This window comes from Caenorhabditis elegans, chromosome I, assembly GCF_000002985.6.
Source record: "Caenorhabditis elegans chromosome I".
In the NCBI taxonomy this organism is placed as follows: domain Eukaryota; kingdom Metazoa; phylum Nematoda; class Chromadorea; order Rhabditida; family Rhabditidae; genus Caenorhabditis; species Caenorhabditis elegans.
Window position 1 is genome coordinate 9,602,122 of NC_003279.8, and position 18,047 is coordinate 9,620,168.

General features: G+C 35.7%; 7 protein-coding genes, 2 non-coding genes and 1 pseudogene across 16 annotated transcripts; 3 read left to right on the forward strand and 7 right to left on the reverse strand.

The window, feature by feature from the left end:
• The first annotated feature begins 2,688 nt into the window (after positions 1-2,688).
• Positions 2,689-3,058, forward strand: K07A1.14 (annotated as a pseudogene). The gene is given in 2 exon segments: positions 2,689-2,736; positions 2,738-3,058. Coding segments are annotated over 2 exon segments (369 nt in total).
• A 571-nt stretch (positions 3,059-3,629) lies between these two features.
• On the reverse strand, positions 3,630-3,723 carry K07A1.19. Its single transcript, NR_050417.1, has one exon. It is a non-coding gene; the product is annotated as an Unclassified non-coding RNA K07A1.19 (non-coding RNA).
• K07A1.t1 lies at positions 3,635-3,716 on the forward strand. The gene has a single exon. It is a non-coding gene; the product is annotated as a tRNA-Ser (tRNA).
• A 51-nt stretch (positions 3,724-3,774) lies between the features above and the next one.
• On the forward strand, positions 3,775-6,926 carry aqp-9 (Aquaporin; the record flags this gene model as incomplete). 2 transcript variants are annotated; one of them, NM_001264219.3, is made up of 8 exons in its annotated part: positions 3,775-3,820; positions 4,132-4,266; positions 4,316-4,468; positions 6,103-6,175; positions 6,229-6,329; positions 6,375-6,522; positions 6,564-6,684; positions 6,729-6,926. In NM_001264219.3, 7 exons carry the CDS (start codon positions 4,141-4,143, stop codon positions 6,814-6,816), a joined length of 810 nt encoding a protein of 269 aa, NP_001251148.1. The 2 variants fall into 2 exon arrangements, with proteins under 2 accessions (NP_001251148.1, NP_001251149.1); NM_001264220.3 differs by lacking the exons at positions 3,775-3,820; positions 4,132-4,266; positions 4,316-4,468; ... (1 more) ...; positions 6,229-6,329; positions 6,375-6,522 and having other exon boundaries at positions 6,581-6,684; positions 6,729-6,816.
• On the reverse strand, positions 6,807-7,600 carry K07A1.15 (Sm domain-containing protein). Its single transcript, NM_001026380.6, has 4 exons — positions 7,466-7,600; positions 7,269-7,421; positions 7,111-7,225; positions 6,807-7,061 (listed from the first exon to the last, which is right to left on the reverse strand). Exons 2-4 carry the CDS (start codon positions 7,378-7,380, stop codon positions 6,920-6,922), a joined length of 369 nt encoding a protein of 122 aa, NP_001021551.1. The 5' UTR covers positions 7,381-7,421; positions 7,466-7,600; the 3' UTR covers positions 6,807-6,919.
• On the reverse strand, positions 7,423-9,413 carry ile-1 (L-type lectin-like domain-containing protein). The gene is made up of 6 exons (NM_060147.7): positions 9,332-9,413; positions 9,210-9,279; positions 9,048-9,161; positions 8,754-9,003; positions 7,991-8,709; positions 7,423-7,941 (listed from the first exon to the last, which is right to left on the reverse strand). The coding sequence occupies exons 1-6, from the start codon at positions 9,409-9,411 to the stop codon at positions 7,696-7,698; spliced, it is 1,479 nt and encodes a 492-aa protein (NP_492548.1). The 5' UTR covers positions 9,412-9,413; the 3' UTR covers positions 7,423-7,695.
• A 278-nt stretch (positions 9,414-9,691) lies between these two features.
• ate-1 lies at positions 9,692-12,961 on the reverse strand (the record flags this gene model as incomplete). Of its 6 annotated transcripts, NM_001373508.1 has the most annotated exons (9): positions 9,698-10,239; positions 10,286-10,441; positions 10,785-11,090; positions 11,141-11,268; positions 11,705-11,894; positions 12,022-12,088; positions 12,219-12,282; positions 12,610-12,693; positions 12,854-12,961. In NM_001373508.1, 5 exons carry the CDS (start codon positions 12,954-12,956, stop codon positions 11,874-11,876), a joined length of 339 nt encoding a protein of 112 aa, NP_001359652.1. The 6 variants fall into 6 exon arrangements, with proteins under 6 accessions (NP_001335527.1, NP_492549.2, NP_871829.1 ...); NM_001348617.2 differs by lacking the exon at positions 12,022-12,088 and having other exon boundaries at positions 9,692-10,239; positions 12,854-12,960; NM_060148.8 differs by lacking the exon at positions 12,219-12,282 and having other exon boundaries at positions 9,694-10,239.
• A 109-nt stretch (positions 12,962-13,070) lies between these two features.
• On the reverse strand, positions 13,071-14,212 carry K07A1.10 (Large ribosomal subunit protein mL64). Its single transcript, NM_060149.6, has 3 exons — positions 14,114-14,212; positions 13,807-14,061; positions 13,071-13,459 (listed from the first exon to the last, which is right to left on the reverse strand). The coding sequence occupies exons 1-3, from the start codon at positions 14,194-14,196 to the stop codon at positions 13,180-13,182; spliced, it is 618 nt and encodes a 205-aa protein (NP_492550.3). The 5' UTR covers positions 14,197-14,212; the 3' UTR covers positions 13,071-13,179.
• A 182-nt stretch (positions 14,213-14,394) lies between these two features.
• rba-1 (putative histone-binding protein rba-1) lies at positions 14,395-15,986 on the reverse strand. Its single transcript, NM_060150.6, has 6 exons — positions 15,837-15,986; positions 15,349-15,789; positions 15,155-15,306; positions 14,840-15,094; positions 14,595-14,781; positions 14,395-14,544 (listed from the first exon to the last, which is right to left on the reverse strand). Exons 1-6 carry the CDS (start codon positions 15,978-15,980, stop codon positions 14,485-14,487), a joined length of 1,239 nt encoding a protein of 412 aa, NP_492551.1. The 5' UTR covers positions 15,981-15,986; the 3' UTR covers positions 14,395-14,484.
• A 103-nt stretch (positions 15,987-16,089) lies between these two features.
• lin-53 (putative histone-binding protein lin-53) lies at positions 16,090-17,639 on the reverse strand. The gene is made up of 3 exons (NM_060151.10): positions 17,481-17,639; positions 16,843-17,426; positions 16,090-16,795 (listed from the first exon to the last, which is right to left on the reverse strand). The coding sequence occupies exons 1-3, from the start codon at positions 17,634-17,636 to the stop codon at positions 16,282-16,284; spliced, it is 1,254 nt and encodes a 417-aa protein (NP_492552.1). The 5' UTR covers positions 17,637-17,639; the 3' UTR covers positions 16,090-16,281.
• Positions 17,640-18,047: the final 408 nt, after the last annotated feature.

Genomic DNA, 18,047 nt, shown 5'->3' on the forward strand with positions numbered 1-18,047 from the left:
AGTGAATTATCTTAATGAAATAGGAAGAATTGTACGTTGGCCTAAAAACTGTACCTGGATAATTCAAATTTTAACTTACTCTATCCAAAAATAGCAAAAGAATACCATGCCCTAGTTGCAAAGTTTGGAAGACGATCCCAGCATTGTAGGCGTGGTTAATCTTTTCCATACGTAGCTGGCCGATTTATGGCATTTATTTTAATGAATTTTGACAAAAACCTAAACTGGCAGCCGTATTGACTGGGGGTTTTCAGTCAGTGACGGAGTATGAGAGATAAGTCATCGAGTTACGAGAAAGCAGATAATGATAGGTTTCAATTGAAAATGAGATGGAAACGTACTGCGTGGTTTAAATATATTTTTTCAAAATAATAGCTTGAAAGCTTTTAAGAAGAAACTTTTTGAAAGTCTTATGATAAAATGAAATATAGACATAGAGTTGCGCCAAACACCTCATTTGAATTCATTTGAATTACCGCGATTTTGTCTCTAAACCCTGCCGATTTTTTGGTGCCACGAACAGATTTTTTCTTAAAACTCGAAGCATGTTTGACACATTATAGATCCTATGAATATATTTTATTTACAGTTTTTGAAGGATATTAGTCTTGAAAAGCTGTTCACATGTTTTAAAAGTCAATTAGGAAAAAACCAATTTTTTGATTTCTAAATCCAAAATTCACAGCAGGTTATCTACAGAAAAGAAAAAGTTAAAAACAATGTGAACAAGTTTATTACCTGGTTGTAATTCTCTTGTCTGCACCTCTGTCAATATGATCTACACATTTGATGTAGTAGACTGATAACTGTTAGACCAGTATTTCATAGTTTTTGGTTTTCACTACTATGGCACAGGTGAATAACAATTTTGAATCGAATTCGAAAACTATTTGTTTTGAATGAAAGTTGGAAATATTTTTCAAAATGAATACGATGTAATCAGTAATGGTTTTGGATCACAAAAAAGTTCAACAGTTTCGTGAAATGGCTCCGTTAGGCTCTCTTCAAGGGCGCTTCTCATGCCCGTCCGCTTCTCGATCGGAAATCGCCTTGTAAAAATGTAATTTAATAAATATAGCAAGTTTCCTTATTAAATCAGATGGTTTCATTCCCAAAATGTGTTTATTCAGACTTTTTCAGTCGGACCACTCTTTCCACTAACTTTTTTTTATCGTTTTCTTTCAGTACTTCAGGTACACTCCGAAGTGAAATTTTAGTTAATTGTCTCTCCAGCCACCTTTCCAATATTTCTTGTCCTTACTTTTCCTATGTGTTTTGTCTGTTTTCGTCAGAACACTCTCACCCACGGCGAACAAAATAGAAAAAAGGAAAGTGAACGTTGAGAGATGAATGAAGGGGAAAAAATAAAATAAAAAACAAATGGATATAGTGTGGAAGACTGAGAGATGGACAAGAAAAATAGAAAACGGAGCATGCAATCAGCCTTTCTGACTGAAAATAAATAGTACGAAAACGAGAGAGACGTAGTGAAACTAGTTGGCAGATTCGACAGAATCCCTTGCCTAGAGAGGTTGTTTTTTGCTTCTTTTTTCAGCGTTCAATTTTCAGAGTTATATTTTATGTGAAAGGGGACTGCAATTTTATGTAATTGAAATTATCTTTTTTTCAGATTTCAGATTCTCATGATTGTTGAAACAGTTTTCGTACTTATGTACTCTTTAAAAAATATTTATGATAACATAAAGTTATAGAACATTCACAGTGATAAGAAAGAACATCTGAAACAAACAAAATTAAAAGAAGGAAACACATTTCTGAAAAATACAATGTTACGAAATCAGTATTTCAAAACTACAAACTTTCTAATTAATTTATATCTGAAGCTGAGAAAAAAATACATGGATGCGAAATTTTGCCATTTACGGTACATGACCCGGTCTCGACATGACCGAAAGAAAAAAATTTGGCTAAATTCTAGATATTTGTTATTTTAAAGAATAAATGCATAACTTTTTACATGTAAAACTGTACATAATAGATAAATTGATAATTCGAAGTTGAGTAAATTGAAAAATAAATACAAAAAGAACCAGAAAAAATTGTCCAAATCACTAAATGTAGCCAAAAATGCACACTTCTCATCAAGGAGTTAACGAAATTCGTAAATCGAAAAACATATGGATGCGTTAGAGATTTCACTGTCATTTTGATATTTTAAAGTATTTGCGAGTTTGGACTGAACAAATGTTTTACAGTCTCTGATAGTTTTGCAAAATTTCCAAAAATCACTTTGCCTTCATAATCTTAATCACCATAATTATACCGTAATCTATAGAAATTGATCATAAATGAACAATTCAAAATCATGACCAAAACACAAAGAAACATAGAAACAAAATGAGGAAAAAAAAAGAATTTTCGAGTATGTCGTTTTTTTTCCACTGACTGGGAATGCCCTTCTTGTTTATCTCGGTATGACAGCCCCGACGGCGGCATCGAATTGGACGCAAAAGTGCATTGTGAACAACAAGTTGATGTAAGAGTTCTTGGAAAAAAAGCATAGAACACAAAGAGAGAATATTCTAGATAAGAAATTTGAGATTTCATATGAGAAAGTCTTTTTCTGGGAAAGCAGATTTCTGAGAAAAATAGATTATACCTGTAGACCACTCAAATTAAACAATATACTCTTTATCGGATCAATTATTCTCACGTAACACAAAGAGGAGGATGTACCTTGGAGCAGCTCAAGGACTCCAATATCTTCACGCCAATTCATCGTGATATTGCAGCTCGCAATTGTCTGTATTCAAATGATAAAGTGGTGAAGCTCTCAGATTTTGGAATTACTGTAACTAGAAATCAATACAAACTCTGCGCAGCTCCGAAGCTTCCGATCAAATGGCTTGCACCTGATACCGTCAAAACTCGATTCTTCACTCCGAAGACTGATATCTACAGCTATGAAGTCACGTGCTTCGAGATATTCTCAAATGGACAAGGCCCATGGGATGGTGTCACGAATACGGTTACGAAAAATAATGTGGTCAACGAAATAAACTTGGTTATTCCTGAATCCTCTCCAGATAAATTTCGAAAAAACTAATTTTTAGTGGTACGGTAGCTGAAAAGTTTATCGTCATTGAAGAAACAGTTTAAATTTTCGGGATTGTCTCAGAACAAAATTGACTATTACGGGAACACAAAATTCTGAGAATGCGTATTGCACAATATATTATAAATATCTCGTAGCGCAAATTACAGTAATTTTTTAAATGACTACTGTAATGCTTGTGTCGATTTACAGGCTCGATTTTTGAAATAAATTTCTTTTCGAATAGTGACAACTATATTTTGTAATTTTTAAGTTTTCTTCTAATATCTTATCGATAAATAAATGATGCCCGTAAATCGACACGAGCGCTACAGCAGTCATTTAAAGAATTACTGTAGTTTTCGCTACGAGATATTTTGCGCGTCAAGTATGTTGTTCAATACGCATTCTCAGAGTTTTGTGTTCCCGTAATAGTTAAACGAACTTAGTTAGACAACTGTGTCGTCATTTTTATTTCCCTACCGCTCGCGAGTGCACACGGACGCAGAAACTTGTCGTATTCTCCTCCACTCTTATACATACCTCTCTTGTTGGGAAAAAAGAACACGGCGGTTTCGTGCAGCGATGTCCGAGTGGTTAAGGAGTTGGACTTGAAATCCAATGGGCTTTGCCCGCGTAGGTTCGAACCCTGCTCGCTGCGAAGTTTTGCTTTTGTCATGTTATATTCTTATCAGCAGTGGCGAGAAGTGGCACATGCCAGTCTTTGTGCTTTTTCCGATGTTCTTCGAGTCAATAGACTGAGAGGTATGTTGTTTTTTGTTCATTTCCACATCAAGTTGAACGATAAAAATGAAAAATGAATTCAGTTGGATTTCCGTTTCCTCCAAGCTCTTGGTCAGAGACTTGAGAAAGAGAGAAAAATGAAATTGAGAAAAGTGAAAGGATATCTTTGCGGAATTCCCGGGTAAAAGAGCACATCACACTGATTTTTTGTTTGAGTTGAGCCGCCCGGTTGACAAAAGACCTAGAACCTAGTTAACTTTGTTAGAAACTTGTATGAAATTGATCAGTTCTGCATAACATTTATTTCGATTGTTAACTTAAAAATGTTTTAGATTTGAAAAATGCGAATTTGGGTTGCCTCTCTCATCTTCTACGGGTCAGTTTTTGCAATTTGTGAGCTTCTTCGATTTCTTGTCATCAAATCATTTGACAATTCGAAACGATTATCAGCTCTTTTGATTTTAGAGGTACATATTTATTTAATTAAATATTAATTCAAATGTTCTCAAATTTCAGTTTATTGGAACATTACAAATATGTGTTCCAATGTTTGATGTAGGTACAATTTTGGATAATTATGGCTTGTTGGGAGTTTTTGTCGAGATTACTGTAATTGAGTTGGCGAATTGTTATTTTCAAAGGGATGCCGTTGCACATCCATGTCCACTGGTTAGTTTTTTTGTTTAAAAAATTCAAATTGTTCTTTTATACAATAACTATACATATTCTTATAAAATCTTAAAGGGGGAGTAGAGTTTGTGGGGAAATATATGTTTCTGACTCTAATTGTGCTCCTGATACCGAATATCGATGTGAAAAAAATTAAAAAAATTTCCCTGATTTTATATTAATTTTTAAAATCCGCAAATCCATTGGATGCCTATATGTGAAATTTCAAACGCAAGATTTTCCCGCCAGAGACGCCCCGCCCACGAATCCGTGCCGCACGTGTGGGTTTACGAGATTAATTTTTTCCTTCTATTTTTATTTAATTTTATGCCGATTTTTTCCATTTTTTCGCTGTTTTATATCGAAAATGTTGTTATTTAACGTTAATTTATGCCTTTTTATTGATAAAAATCAACAATATTCCATGTAAAGTTCTATTTTCAGCACAAAATCGACGGAAAACAAGGAAAATTACGGCGACACGACGTTTCTAGGAAAAGTGAGCATTTCATTTAAAAAACATTTTCAAAAAACAATTTAAAAGTGAAAAACATTCCGTTCGCTAAAAAATTAGGCCTAAAACATCTTTAAAAAATCAACAGTTTGTCGATTTAGTCGGTAAATTCCAATTTTCATCCAAATACTCATCATATTTCCTTTACAAATCACAATAACGAAAGTTCTCCACATTAATACAAACATTTAACATTCCAGAAATCCGGAATACGTTGATTCGTAGTGCACCCAAGGACAAACTTCAATTTTTGTTTTTTTTTGTTATTGTTCTTTCCCAGAAATGTGATTTTTTATAAATTTTATTGAAAATAAATAGTTTTATAATATATTTATTGGGTTTTTATGAAAAACAATAGTATTACACGGAATAAATGATAAATTTATTGTCCATGGTTGCTTCCACCTCGTTTCGCGTCGATTTTGTGCTGAAAATGGAACTTTAATGGAATTTTGTTGATTTTTATCAATAAAAAGGCATAATTTAACGCTAAATAACAACATTTTCGATATAAAACAGCGAAAAAATGGAAAAAATCGGCATACAATTAAATAAAAATAGAAGGAAAAAATTAATCTCGTAAACCCACACGTGCGGCACGGTTTCGTGGGCGGGGCGTCTCTGGCGGGAAAATCTTGCGTTTGAAATTTCACATATAGGCATCCAATGGTTTTGCGGATTTTAAAAATTAATATAAAATCAGGGAAATTTTTTTAATTTTTTTCACATCGATATTCGGTATCAGGAGCACAATTAGAGTCAGAAACATATATTTCCCCACAAACTCTACTCCCCCTTTAATTAATTGTATCTTCATATAATAGGTGTTCGAACATGATATAATACATGGCAATTTTCCAATTATCCAAAACGTTTTTTTTTCCAAAATTTAAACTATTAAAGTGTTTCATGTATTATCAGATTTGATAATGTTGAACTAAGTGTATTTAAGTAAAATCCCTACTGACACAACTGTACCTTCAAGGCATGGTTACTGTAAAATTAACAAAGATATTGAAAATTTACAAGTGTTAATATTAAAAATTTGTTAATTTGCATAAGTACACATTTTTAGCGGATATATTCAGTAAATTAAAATACATTTGAAATTTAATTTCAGGTCACAAATTGCTATCGAAAAAGCAAAGCTATCCGTAGAGGAATCTATGTCTTTCTAGTGCAACTTGCTGCTGGTATGTACAATGCTCTATAGTGATACTATTTCAAATTCAATTTTTTTTCTCAGCTTATCTCTCATATTTTGTTGCAAGACTCTTCTGGAGTATTGGAGTTCATCCAATTCATCTTGAACTATTGGATGCTGAATCATGTTCATCGGATCTTACAGTAAGCTTGAATTCTTTCAAAAATGTGCCAAAGAGTAATTTTCAGGTTGCAATCACCACTGGATGTATTATTGAAGGAGTCGCAACTTTTGTTGCAAAATGGTTTGAGAAATATGTTGACGAGAGATACGACGGAGAAACGAAGCTATGCTCAATAGCCAATTGTTTATTTTCTGGACTTTTATGTGCAATTGGTAAATCTGCTTATAAATTCAGTCTATAATTCACATTACAGGTATTAACTATACTGGAATGTATGCAAATCCAATTGTTGCTTGGGCTTGTACTTTCAATTGTCTCGGAGTTTCCCATGCTGGACATCTTTTTGTTTATTGGCTCAGCCCATTGATCGCTTGGTAAGTTTTTTCAGAATTATTTTATTTTAGGTGAAGGGTTTCAGGTACTTCGCCGAAATCGTTTTTGGCTCGGAAGATGTTTTAGAAGAAGAATCTGAGGAACAAGAGAAGGATACCAAAAAGAAGGAATAGAACATTTATTTTCGAAAATTTACATTTTAGGTTCTTGAGTTTGAGCTTTTAAATTAAATATTCAACTTTAAAATTTGTAAATAATATAAATATAAACTGTTTTTCACTGATCCACAATCTTCCGTCCAGTATCGAACTGTTTCTGATCAAGTCGCCGATTTTGTTTAGGACGTCCTGTTTGATCACCTTTCATACATCTTCGAATCGCTGCGATTGGAACAACTTGATGTTCAAAATGAACAAATCTGAAATAAAATAAAATATGATTTATTGAAATAATTATATATAAATTACCTGACATGTTTCCCAATTACGAGGTACTCGGGTTCTTCAGTTTTTTGAGCATCTCGAATGATTGTGGCATATTGAATTCGGATATCCAAATTCGAATCACAACTTTCCAAAATTCCTGAAATGTATAGTTTGAATTAAAAATGAAAATAATCTCCTACCAATCACATAAACATCGTTGCGAAGCTCCACAAAAACTTTTTTACCAGCCATTCCCTGTAAAACTGCACCACATCCAGATTCGAGTCGCTTCTTTTCATTTGAAAACTCCATTATCAAATTTTATTGGATCTTTATTTACGAGGATTTCCTTTCTAAACAATACATTTTTATTTAAATAAACTACCATCGAATGCACCATTCAAATACCATACAAATCGAAAAAAATAACGGGGGAAATCTGACTAAAACACAACACAATCAGGGGTGAGATGATATTATTTACCAGGGGATTTTTTGAATAAGAAAATTCGTTGTGGGGTCGCGATAATGTCGTAAATACGCTGTATTGAGAACAAAACATCACATTTGACGACAGGTTCGAAGGGGAAAGACATTGTTAGTTAATGATGGTTAGAATGCAATAAATTAGTAGAATTTGGCCTTGTCTTGCTTGCTTCGTACAAAAACGACTGCAACTATGATGGCTGATTGAATGAATATGATTAACATGAAGATGGTTGACGAGACGCATGAAATGTTCGGGCAGTTCGCAGCGGCTCCAGGTCCACTTGTTTGAATTTGAGTTGCTCTGACTGTTCGTAGCTCATTAAGCAATGAATCAACTTTTTGATGCATGCTGCTGTCTACTCCACCTGCACCAGCACCACCTTGCTGAAAAATAAGCATTTAAACACTAAAAAAGGGTTAGGTGAAAACTTACAGCAATTTTTTGATCAATGTTATACGTTTTGGTGAAGATTTCATTGACATACTGTTTCATGTCACGAATCGTTTGAGTTAAATCTCGCAATGACGTTATAACTTCATTTTTCTCGTGTTGTTGGAAGCTTCCGCCAGCGGCGACTGGAGCTGGTGCTGCTCCACCGGAGTGAGGTACTGCAGCAGCGACACCAGACGTTTGAGCCTGCTGGATTTGTGCTAGCCTCTGATCCATGTTCTGCATAACCTGATGAATAGCGTTTTGAGACTCATAAATTAAACGAAGTTCGCGAGCAGTAGCATCCTCATAATACTTATTTGGATCATACTCGTCGTCTTCTTTCACTTTATCCGGATGTTGCTCCTTGAATTTGGCTCTCTCCTGTTCATATTCTTTCATCTGCCTCTCGAACTCTTCATCATATTTTTGTTTCTCTTGTTGTGGAATCTGCTCAGCAACTGGCACTGGTTTCTGTTGCTCGTTGAAAAGAGAGAATACAGAGAAGTCCAAAACGTCGTGGTCATCAGCAAGACCGCCGGTAGCAGCAGAAACGCCGAAGTATCCATTACGTGGAAGGAAGATGTTTTCAGCACGCATACAAAGCTCGTAACGAGGTGTTGGTTGCATACCATCGTCAATATGAACTGTGAGTACATTCTTCAAATATTCGATTCGAATGCGAACTGGATATGGCTTATTACGGAAATCTCGTTGGCAACCTGAAAAATATGTTGGTTTGGTGATTTTTCTTTAGAAAACTTACTAGACAAAATCTGTTGTGATCCATCGGTATGATGATCATATGATCTGGTTCCATCATTCAGCATAAGAGACACCTGTGGGTTGTTCTTTTGGCCATCGTTGTCGAACGAATCGAGGAACAATCCCATACCCGTCCAGAAATCGTTTCCTCCGAAAACTGGTCCAAGGGCTCCAAGTTGAGAAGTGTACCAGATTCCGAGACCATCTGCTCCGACACGTCCCTGTCCTCCAATTTTCAGAGCGATGTCTACCTGCAAATGTGTTTTTTTTTTGGATATTTTTCTTAGAAACTCACCTGGAAGTTTTCACTTTCTAAGAAAGCTCTCTTGTTCCACGCAATACCTTTTCTGCTTCTCATTGATGGAGCCAATCGGAGCTGTTCACCAGAAGCAATAGCATCTCCACTAACCTAAATCTCACGCTTTTTGATTAAAAAATTGGAGAATTATTTTCTTACAATCCAGAAAGGAATAGATCCATCGCGTTGTGCAAGATTTGGAGCACGGAAAGAATGCTTGTATTCGAACCTGTAAATTAAAGAGGAAATTACTTCAAGGTTTTTAAACTTTAAAAACCTACTTCTTGAAAACCGGAGTATTTTGTGCTTGAATGGTAACGATTACGGCCAGCAGCACGAGTAGAACCCGTGATGAGGTCATATCTGGAATGCAAATGTTTGCTTAGCGAATGAAAATGCAAATATCGTGAGAAAATTTTGGAGAAATGAAGGAAAAACTGTAGAGAAACTCGGCATAAGCCAACCGTACACGTCGACGAACTGCGTCTGCACACAACATAATCTACGCACAATTGCGGACTTTCCGGTATTTGCATTAAAACCTTTTTTGTTAGAAATTCGTGAAGTGTTGACAAAATAAATCGGTTTGCGCTCAGCTCTGCAGCCGGTAGGCTCGAGCCTGATATGTAAATAATATGCACTTCATGATTGCCATTTTTATTTAAGCAGTTTTTGACTGATGAATACAAATAATTATACAAGCAAAATACATTTAAAAAAATATGTGTCCAGTACTAATCAAGAATTTTATACAAACAGAAGCTTTTAAGAGTTTAGTTCATTGAAATAGTAGACAACTCTGCTCAAATCAGGACCCACGAGATGTGCCAAATCCCTAACATTTGCTAAAAATTGCTCGTTTTCTGCAGCTTCTGGAATCTCAGTGAGTGCATCTGACAAAGTCGTTATTGATCCGTTAGAGAACACGAGAAGAGTATCAACAACTGGAGAAGCTGGACGAGGAGCTCCTGGACAGAACTCAGAAAAGCCATTTGAGCAAGTTGAGCCATCAAGGAGATCACGACATGAATTAAAATCAACCCATCGAAACGATTGGTCACAAAGAAGATCACTTGGGCGAAATTTAGCCTTGTAGCGCATTTTTGGACACGAGTGAATGTAGTATCCCATATAGTAATACTTGAGATTCGAATAAATTGCATGAAGACGTTGAGTTTGCTCGATTTCTCTGTAATTACAATTTATGATTGAAAAAAAACGAAGGATATGCCCACCTCAAAGCTGTATATGTTCCCAGGGACAAAAATGAATATTCCGGATTATAATACATGTATTTGGCCGAAAAACATTTTGGTAGAATATCAACGACACAAACAGCAATCAGTTTATCATCTAGAAGAAACCAAAGATGGAATGAGCCCAGCTCTATTCTGAAATTGAACTCATTTTTTAAGAGTAACTGGCGAATTCCCTAAAAGCTACATTTTGTGATTTTTTCTCCAAAAATACGGTACCAGGTCTCATCACGGCAAAATTTGTTGAACCCAAAACGCGCGCCTTTAAAGGGTACTGAAATTTTAAAATTTCGTTGTTGGGGAGTTTTTATCGAATTTTAATAGGTTTCCTCACTCACGATATGTTAAAATTCATGCTCTTTGTTGTTGTTGAGTTAAAGGCACCGTTTTGTACTTAACAAAACATTTTTCGTGTCGAGACCTTGTATTTTTTGCGTAAAAATCGCAAAATTTCGCGTTCGGGGTAATAATAGCTCACCCTCCTCTTTGCTCTTTTTTCAATGGAGAATCACAGAGGAATCTACGAAAACCGGCAAGTCGACAGTCTTCGTCTTTGTGAATAGTATGCTGGTAATTTTTGTACAATTCGAATGATTCGTTATCTCTTGTTCCAAATTCATCTCCACCGAGAGAAACTAGTTTTACTTCGAGTTTATGTTTCCAGTCAGGACGAGCTTCATCGATGTACGATTGAATTGTTCGTTGACGAGCTGCATCTTTTTGACGACGTTCGGTTCGGACAACATCGGGATCCAAATTCTTTTGACGACATTTTTCTTCAAATCTGTAAATTGAAATTATTAATTATTAAACTAAATATTGGAAAAAGTCTACTTTTTATTGCGAATTTCCTTTTTTGTCAAAACGGGTCTATCCGCATCTTTCATTTTCTTCGTACTAACTTCGTGGGATTTCAGATTTTTCTTTGATTGTTCAGATTGACTGCCGGACCCTTTTAAGTTCTAAAATTCAATTATTGTATTTTCACCATATCACCCAGACGCGAAAACTTGCGTTTTTGCGCCTAAAATGCGGTGCATGGTCTCGACACGAATTTCTAAAAAAAATACAAAAAGGTGTGCTTTGAAGAGTACTGTAATTTCAAACTTTCGTTGCTGCAAACTTTTCTTCGATTTGTGAGAATTTATTTCACAATTTGTTAACATTTATTTGTTTTTAATTGTTTTATAAATATTTATTTTCTGTTAATCGATATATTTTTTACAAAAAACCATGAAAGAAATTATAGCAGAAACGAAAGTTTGAAATTACAGTAATCTTCAAAGGCGCACATCCGTTTATATTTTACAAAAATTGTCGGTTTCAGAACAGGAACCGGTTTTTTTGTGCAAACAGCAGAACATCTCGCGTCTGGGTAATAGAATTTAATAACCAAACCATTTCAACAGGTGCATCTTCTTCTTTTATTCCACAAACTGGCCGCTTCCCAGTTGCCAGAAACTCGTTCATTTGTCGCATTGCCCGTTTTTGACTACGGGACATTTTGAATTTAGTCACATCCAAACGAATTGTATACTGTGGGCAGCAGGTGACACGATTATCGGGTTTATACAAATAACGTCCAGATCTGAAATATTTTTATTCATTTTTTTTAAATCAGAAACTCCACAAAAATTTGATTCTTAGAGATGAAGGGTGTCAAAATTTGAACATTTCTAAAAATCGAACAAAATTCTTAAACCTACTAATCCCACCTTCTCCAGCCCACATCCAGTAGCCCGGAATAGTCGTTGACAGTCATACTGTGTGCCCATGCTCCGCCTGTAAGCAAACTTTCAACAAAAAAAAATTTCAAACAAAAATTAAGTAAAAAACTATAAATATAACTGGAAGAAGAGCTGGAGAAGGTGTCGGTTGTACTTTAATTTAAAGTTAGAATTCGTTTACTTACGTGCTCCAGCCAGCCTCTGCAAACCACATAAAGTTGTCCGGTGAAATTGTGTGAATTACTAGTGCTGAAGAAACATGCGGACTGACAGGGCGAAATCGGTTATTTCACTAACATTGTGAGCCTTTAATCTTTAATAGGTACAGTAATCCCGGTTATTTTACAATTAAATTCAAGTTTTCAAACCTTTTTTTTTCGAAAACGTATTAAATTACAAAAATAAATTGAAGCTCAGGAAAATAAAGTGAAAACAGCAAAATCTGAGTGAAAATGTGATTACTGTACTTTTTAAAGGCGCACATGTTTGGAAAAGTTTTAAAAGAATCGCGACTGGGTTATAATTAGACAACTTTATCAGAATTTTAGAAAGTTAATCTCCAATAAGTACTCATACCGGTCGTCACTGACGATTCACTGGACACTTCTAACTCTTCTTCCAATCCATTTGTCAAATCTTCTTCTCCTGTTTCAGCATTCTCTTAAAGACGACAATATAGAAAAGTAAATAACATTAAGCAGTTTGAAAATTGCAGTATACAAATCAAGTTAAAAGTTTTAGGAAATGGGAAACAGTAGTTTGTTAGTAAAAAATCAGAATTAATTTCAAACAACAACAGAAATTAGGAAATCCGACTAACTTTTTGCGGAACGAGCTGGAGTTCGTTCGCCGCGATCGTTTTTACAATATCCACAACTGGATCGTTGATTGGCACCGATGAATTCTAAAAATGTTGGATTCATCCCAGCTGAAAATATGGATTAATTATATCGTCAAAAGAAATCTTTAAATGAGGATTTCAAATAATAGGCTTGACTACCATGGCAATAATTGAAAGGTAAAATGAGCATTGGTTTTTTGAAAATATTTATAATGTTGGAAGAAAATAAAAACAAAAACAAGAAACTATATCTAGAAAAAGACAAAAGGAAAAACTAGGAAAAATTAAGAAATCTGACAAATATATTATCCCTGAACGTTCTCTGCAAATCGTTTCTTCTGAATTTCGTCCCGCTTTGCCATTTTCACAGCCTTCTTCTCTTCTGCTTCTTTTTGCTGTAGCATCACTTCGAATCTTGGATCTTTTGGATCCATCCAATATCCAAAGTATTCTTGAATGTCACGAATTCGTTTTTCAAGTGCTACTTCCTTTTCGTCTTTCTCTTGTTCTTGTTTAACCAATGAAGCTTCATATTTTGCAAGTGTTGCAGGATACTTTTTGAGATTTTTCTCGAGTTCAGCAATTCTGAAAATGGATTCAGATGACATATTTGTAAATTTTTCAGGCATTTTTGTGTAAAGAATTCGCAAAGACTAAAATTTCAAAAATGTCTTAAAAATCGATAATTCTATTTTTAATTTTTTAAACATATAATTGTCCGAAAATTTGACAAACGGTGTTTCAAATAAAATATTGAAGAAAAAAATCAAGGAAAGCCGATTTCGTGCATGTCAGCCACTTGCACGAAATTCAAAAACAATTAATTTTTGCCCTATTTTCGCAAAATTGAAGCAAAATTATCGAACGATTCTAAATTTTTTAAAGTTATGTTTTAAAATGTTGCTAATTTTGAAATTACAATTAAAGTATACCTCGCTAACTCTGATTCCCTCTTCTTTTTCTGTAGTTCTTTGTATTCTTTCTTAGCATTATTAAATTCTCTGAACAATCCAATGGCTTCTTCTTCCTCAATTTCTTCAGCTGTTGGGAACAGCTCTTCAACTGGTACACCACTTTTTAGACCATATTTTCCGAATCTTTCACGACGAGATGCTCGTTCACGCTCAGAATCAAATTGAACCGGTGGCATCCCACCAGCAGCAATGATTCGATGACGGGGACGTAGACTAAAAAAATGTTTTTTTTTGTTTTTTGAACATGCAAAAAATGAAAACTCACAAACTAACATCAACCTTCGGAGCGATTTCCTCACTTGAATTTGTTGCAAAACTTCTTACCAAAAGTCTCCAATTTCTCAACATTTTCTTTCTGGATAACCTTGAAATATGTTTAATCAATATATTCCTTATCGTAAGAAAATAAGCAATGTAAACCGACTAAACATGGTTTCGCAAGTGCGCCCCATTGTGAACACACTATTTTTCAAAGTAAATATTTAGTGGCAGAGAAAACCTGAGAAATTAATTCTGAATAGATGAACACAATATGAAAGAAAATGAAAAAACGTTCATTGATAGGAATGTGATTTTTACATTCAAAGATCAGAAGTGAGAAAATTAGTAAAATTCGACAAAGTGCAATTTAGACGATTAAATCATTTCGGTCTCCCATTTTTCCGACGAAACTAAACTGTTTGAAACTTCCCACACCTGAAAAACCATTAAATAGTTATGATTAATTTTTTGAAAATAATTCTTGCCTGTAATGCATTAAATTCGTCGCTGCTGCAAATAGTCCATGGGCGGTTGGGATTCCAAGAGAAATCTGCAACTTTTCCAGTATGCCCAGCGTGAATAAAAATAACTTCTGGTGGAACAGAATCAGATGATGCAGCTGATGAAGACGATGGGTCTTGAATTTTAGAAATATCCCAAACGATAACCCGACTGAAATTTTTGAAATTTCATAGGTTAAACAAATACAACTTATTAGGAAAAAACTTACTCATCCGATCCACTACTAGCCAGAACAGTTTCATAATGCGGGCTGAACGATACTTGAAATATTTCGTCGTTGTGATGTTTCAGCGTGTACATTTTTTTGCGCATATTCCTCATATCCCACAAAGCAACCGTTTTATCAACAGATCCGGTTGCTAAAATGTATTCGGAAAACGGATTGAAAGTAATACAATTAACTTCTGCAGTATGTCCGACGGCTGTGAGCTGTGGCTTTGATTGACGCAGATCCCATAGGTTTCTAAAGACGTGAAAATTATTTTGAAATCTCGACAGAATGGTATGATGTATTTATACTTACAGTTTTCTATCATCTCCAACAGATCCAAAAACGAAATTATGGAGCGCGTGAAAAGAAACATCCTCCGCATTTGATGAATGACCTTTAAACTTGCTTTGTGGCACTATTTGACCGGAAATGGTCTGATTCGCGTTTATATCCCAGTGGCAAATCTTAAAAAATGTATATTTATGTATATCTTTTGTTAGAAATACCATTCCGTCATCGCCGGCAGTTAGCAAATGTCCCTCTCTGGTGTTGCTCCACGACATTCCATATCCTTCGCCTTCATGGCCTTTCAATCGCAATTGAGGTCGAAATTTGGTGTCTTTTGGTTCAGATGGGTGCTTCGTGTAGTCGAAAATATAAACGTCATCAGAAGGACCTCGACTTGCAATAATGAAAGGATTATGTGGCATGTAACGTGCCCTATGAACTTCTCCTGGATGGTTGATTTTAATCTCAGTATCCCATTTTGCAGCGCTGCCCTCTCCATAACCTCCGAACTCTTCACGTTCCGAATCCCATTTAGCGTCGTCGAATTCTGGTGTGTCTGTCGTTATTGTGAACTTTGAGATCATGAGATGATTCTGAACTCCTCCACAAGTATGTGTTCCATGAATCATTCGATGCATCGATGAATCCGAGTTCTCTGTCTTAAAAAAATAATGAAGAAGGCGAAATCATATTTACCGATTCTTACTTTTGTGACATCAGGCATCCATTGCACTGATAAAGAAGGCCACTCGACCTCTTTTGTGACGACTGTATCGTAGAGATATGGAACATTTTTCTTCCAAATTCTATGTTCTTTACTCGTTTCTTCACACGATTCAGCTTCACTCATTGTGCTCTGAAATTGCCTGAAATAACAAAAGATACAACAAAAAACCAAAAATATCACAATCTGAGCTATCACAACAATCACGTTAACATAATATTTCAAAACAGTTATCTGACAATGGTCATCGAATTTATTTCAGGTTCAACAAAATATGATCATATCTCAAGGTAACATTTTAACTTTAAAAACTTAGTTGGTGAAGAATATGCGTTTGAATAAATGGTAAGATGAACAATTTGTTGAGATGCAAAATTAAAGAAGGATAGAAGTTAAATACAAATAATTTAAGCGCGTTTCACGTATTTTACTGTTGTCTCTCTACCACATCGGCTGGAGTTTCTTCGTCAACTTCGTTGTATATGTTATCAGCCATTTGCCACACTTGGAGAATATTGTCTTCTGACACACTGCACACAACCCAAGGCTCGTTCGGGTTCCACGAGAAATCGCTGATCTTGGCGGTGTGCCCACCGTGAATAAACAACAGCTCTGGTGGACCATCTTCCGCGTCTTCGGCAGATTGGTCTTCTCCAATCTTAGATAGGTCCCACACATGAAGACGTTTATCAGTACCGCTGGATGCAAGAATAGTCTCGTTGTGTGGACTCCACTGAACTTGGAAGATTTCATCACGATGTGATTCAAATGAGTGAAGTTTCATTCGTAGATTACGTAGATCCCAAAGAGCGACAGTTTTATCAGCTGATCCGGTGGCCAGAATGAATTCGGAATATGGATTGAATGCGAGACAGTTAACTTCGGCAGAATGAGCATCGATACAGTGTCCAGGAGTGCTTGTGCGCACATCCCAAATGAGCCTATAATTTTTAATTAGTTAATAAATAGAAAAAAAACAAAAGCTTACAATTTCTTATCGTCACCAACCGATCCGAAGACACCATCATGCAAAACGTGCCAAGCAACATCTTCAACGACTGACTCGTGACCTTTGAAAACATCCTTCGCTTGCAATTCCCCGGCAACATTCTGATTTGCGTTGATATCCCAATGACAAACTGTCTGATCATCTGACGCTGATAGAATCAAACCTTCTTTGTTTGGATTCCATGATAATCCATAGCCTTCCTTCGTGTGTCCTTTCAGTCTGATAAGCGGATTGAACGTGTTATCACGAGGAACAGCAGAGTGCTTTAAATAGTCGAAAATGTAAACATCAGCATGTGGAGACTTTGTAGCAATGATATTCGACTTTTGAGGCATGTAACGAGCTCTGTTAACCTCCCCTTCGTGGTTAATGCGAATATCGGGTTCCACTTTTCCGTTAACAGCTCCGAAACCACCGTATTCACTGCGCTCGGTATCGTAGCGAGATGCATCAAATTGGGCATCATCCGTTGGCATACAGATCTTAGAAATAAGCAAGTGATTCTGCTCATCTGAAGTATGAGTTCCAAGAATGAGCCGATGAATAGTATGGTCGCTGTTATCCTAAATTATTTGAATTCACTTCATGAAAGTTGTGAATTATATGAGAACACATACCTTCGCAACGTCTGGGAGCCATTGAACACTGAGTGAAGGCCACTCAAGCGCATGTGTCATTACGAGATCGTACAAGAACGGGGTGTTCTTTTTCCAAATTTTGTATTCATCATTTGCGACGCGATCTTCGGAGGTTCCATCTTCAAGAGTGGCCATTTCCTGAAATTTTCAATTTTTGCAAAGAATAATTATCGTTCAAACAGTGTAGTTAGATAAAATAATACAACAAAGAAGGGGTGAATAATAAAATATTAATTCAATTGAATTTAAATATATTAAAACAGAGAATTTTAATGCGGGAAAGTGACCAAAACTGTAGAAGACCGATAAAACCCACTTTCAAAGTGTGTGCGCGTCGCGGTTTTCGCGGGGAGGGGTCTCGCAACGATTTGCCTTCACCGCTGTTGCAAGGTACGGTAGAGCATGTTTGGCTCATTTGAATTCCGCTCAGAAAACTCATGCAGTTTTCTCCCTACTCGGGTATTATATATCATCAATTCTGGTTTAATTCTATCGATTTCTGTAGAATCATGATAGTTTGTGTTATTAAATAATTCCTACTCCGAA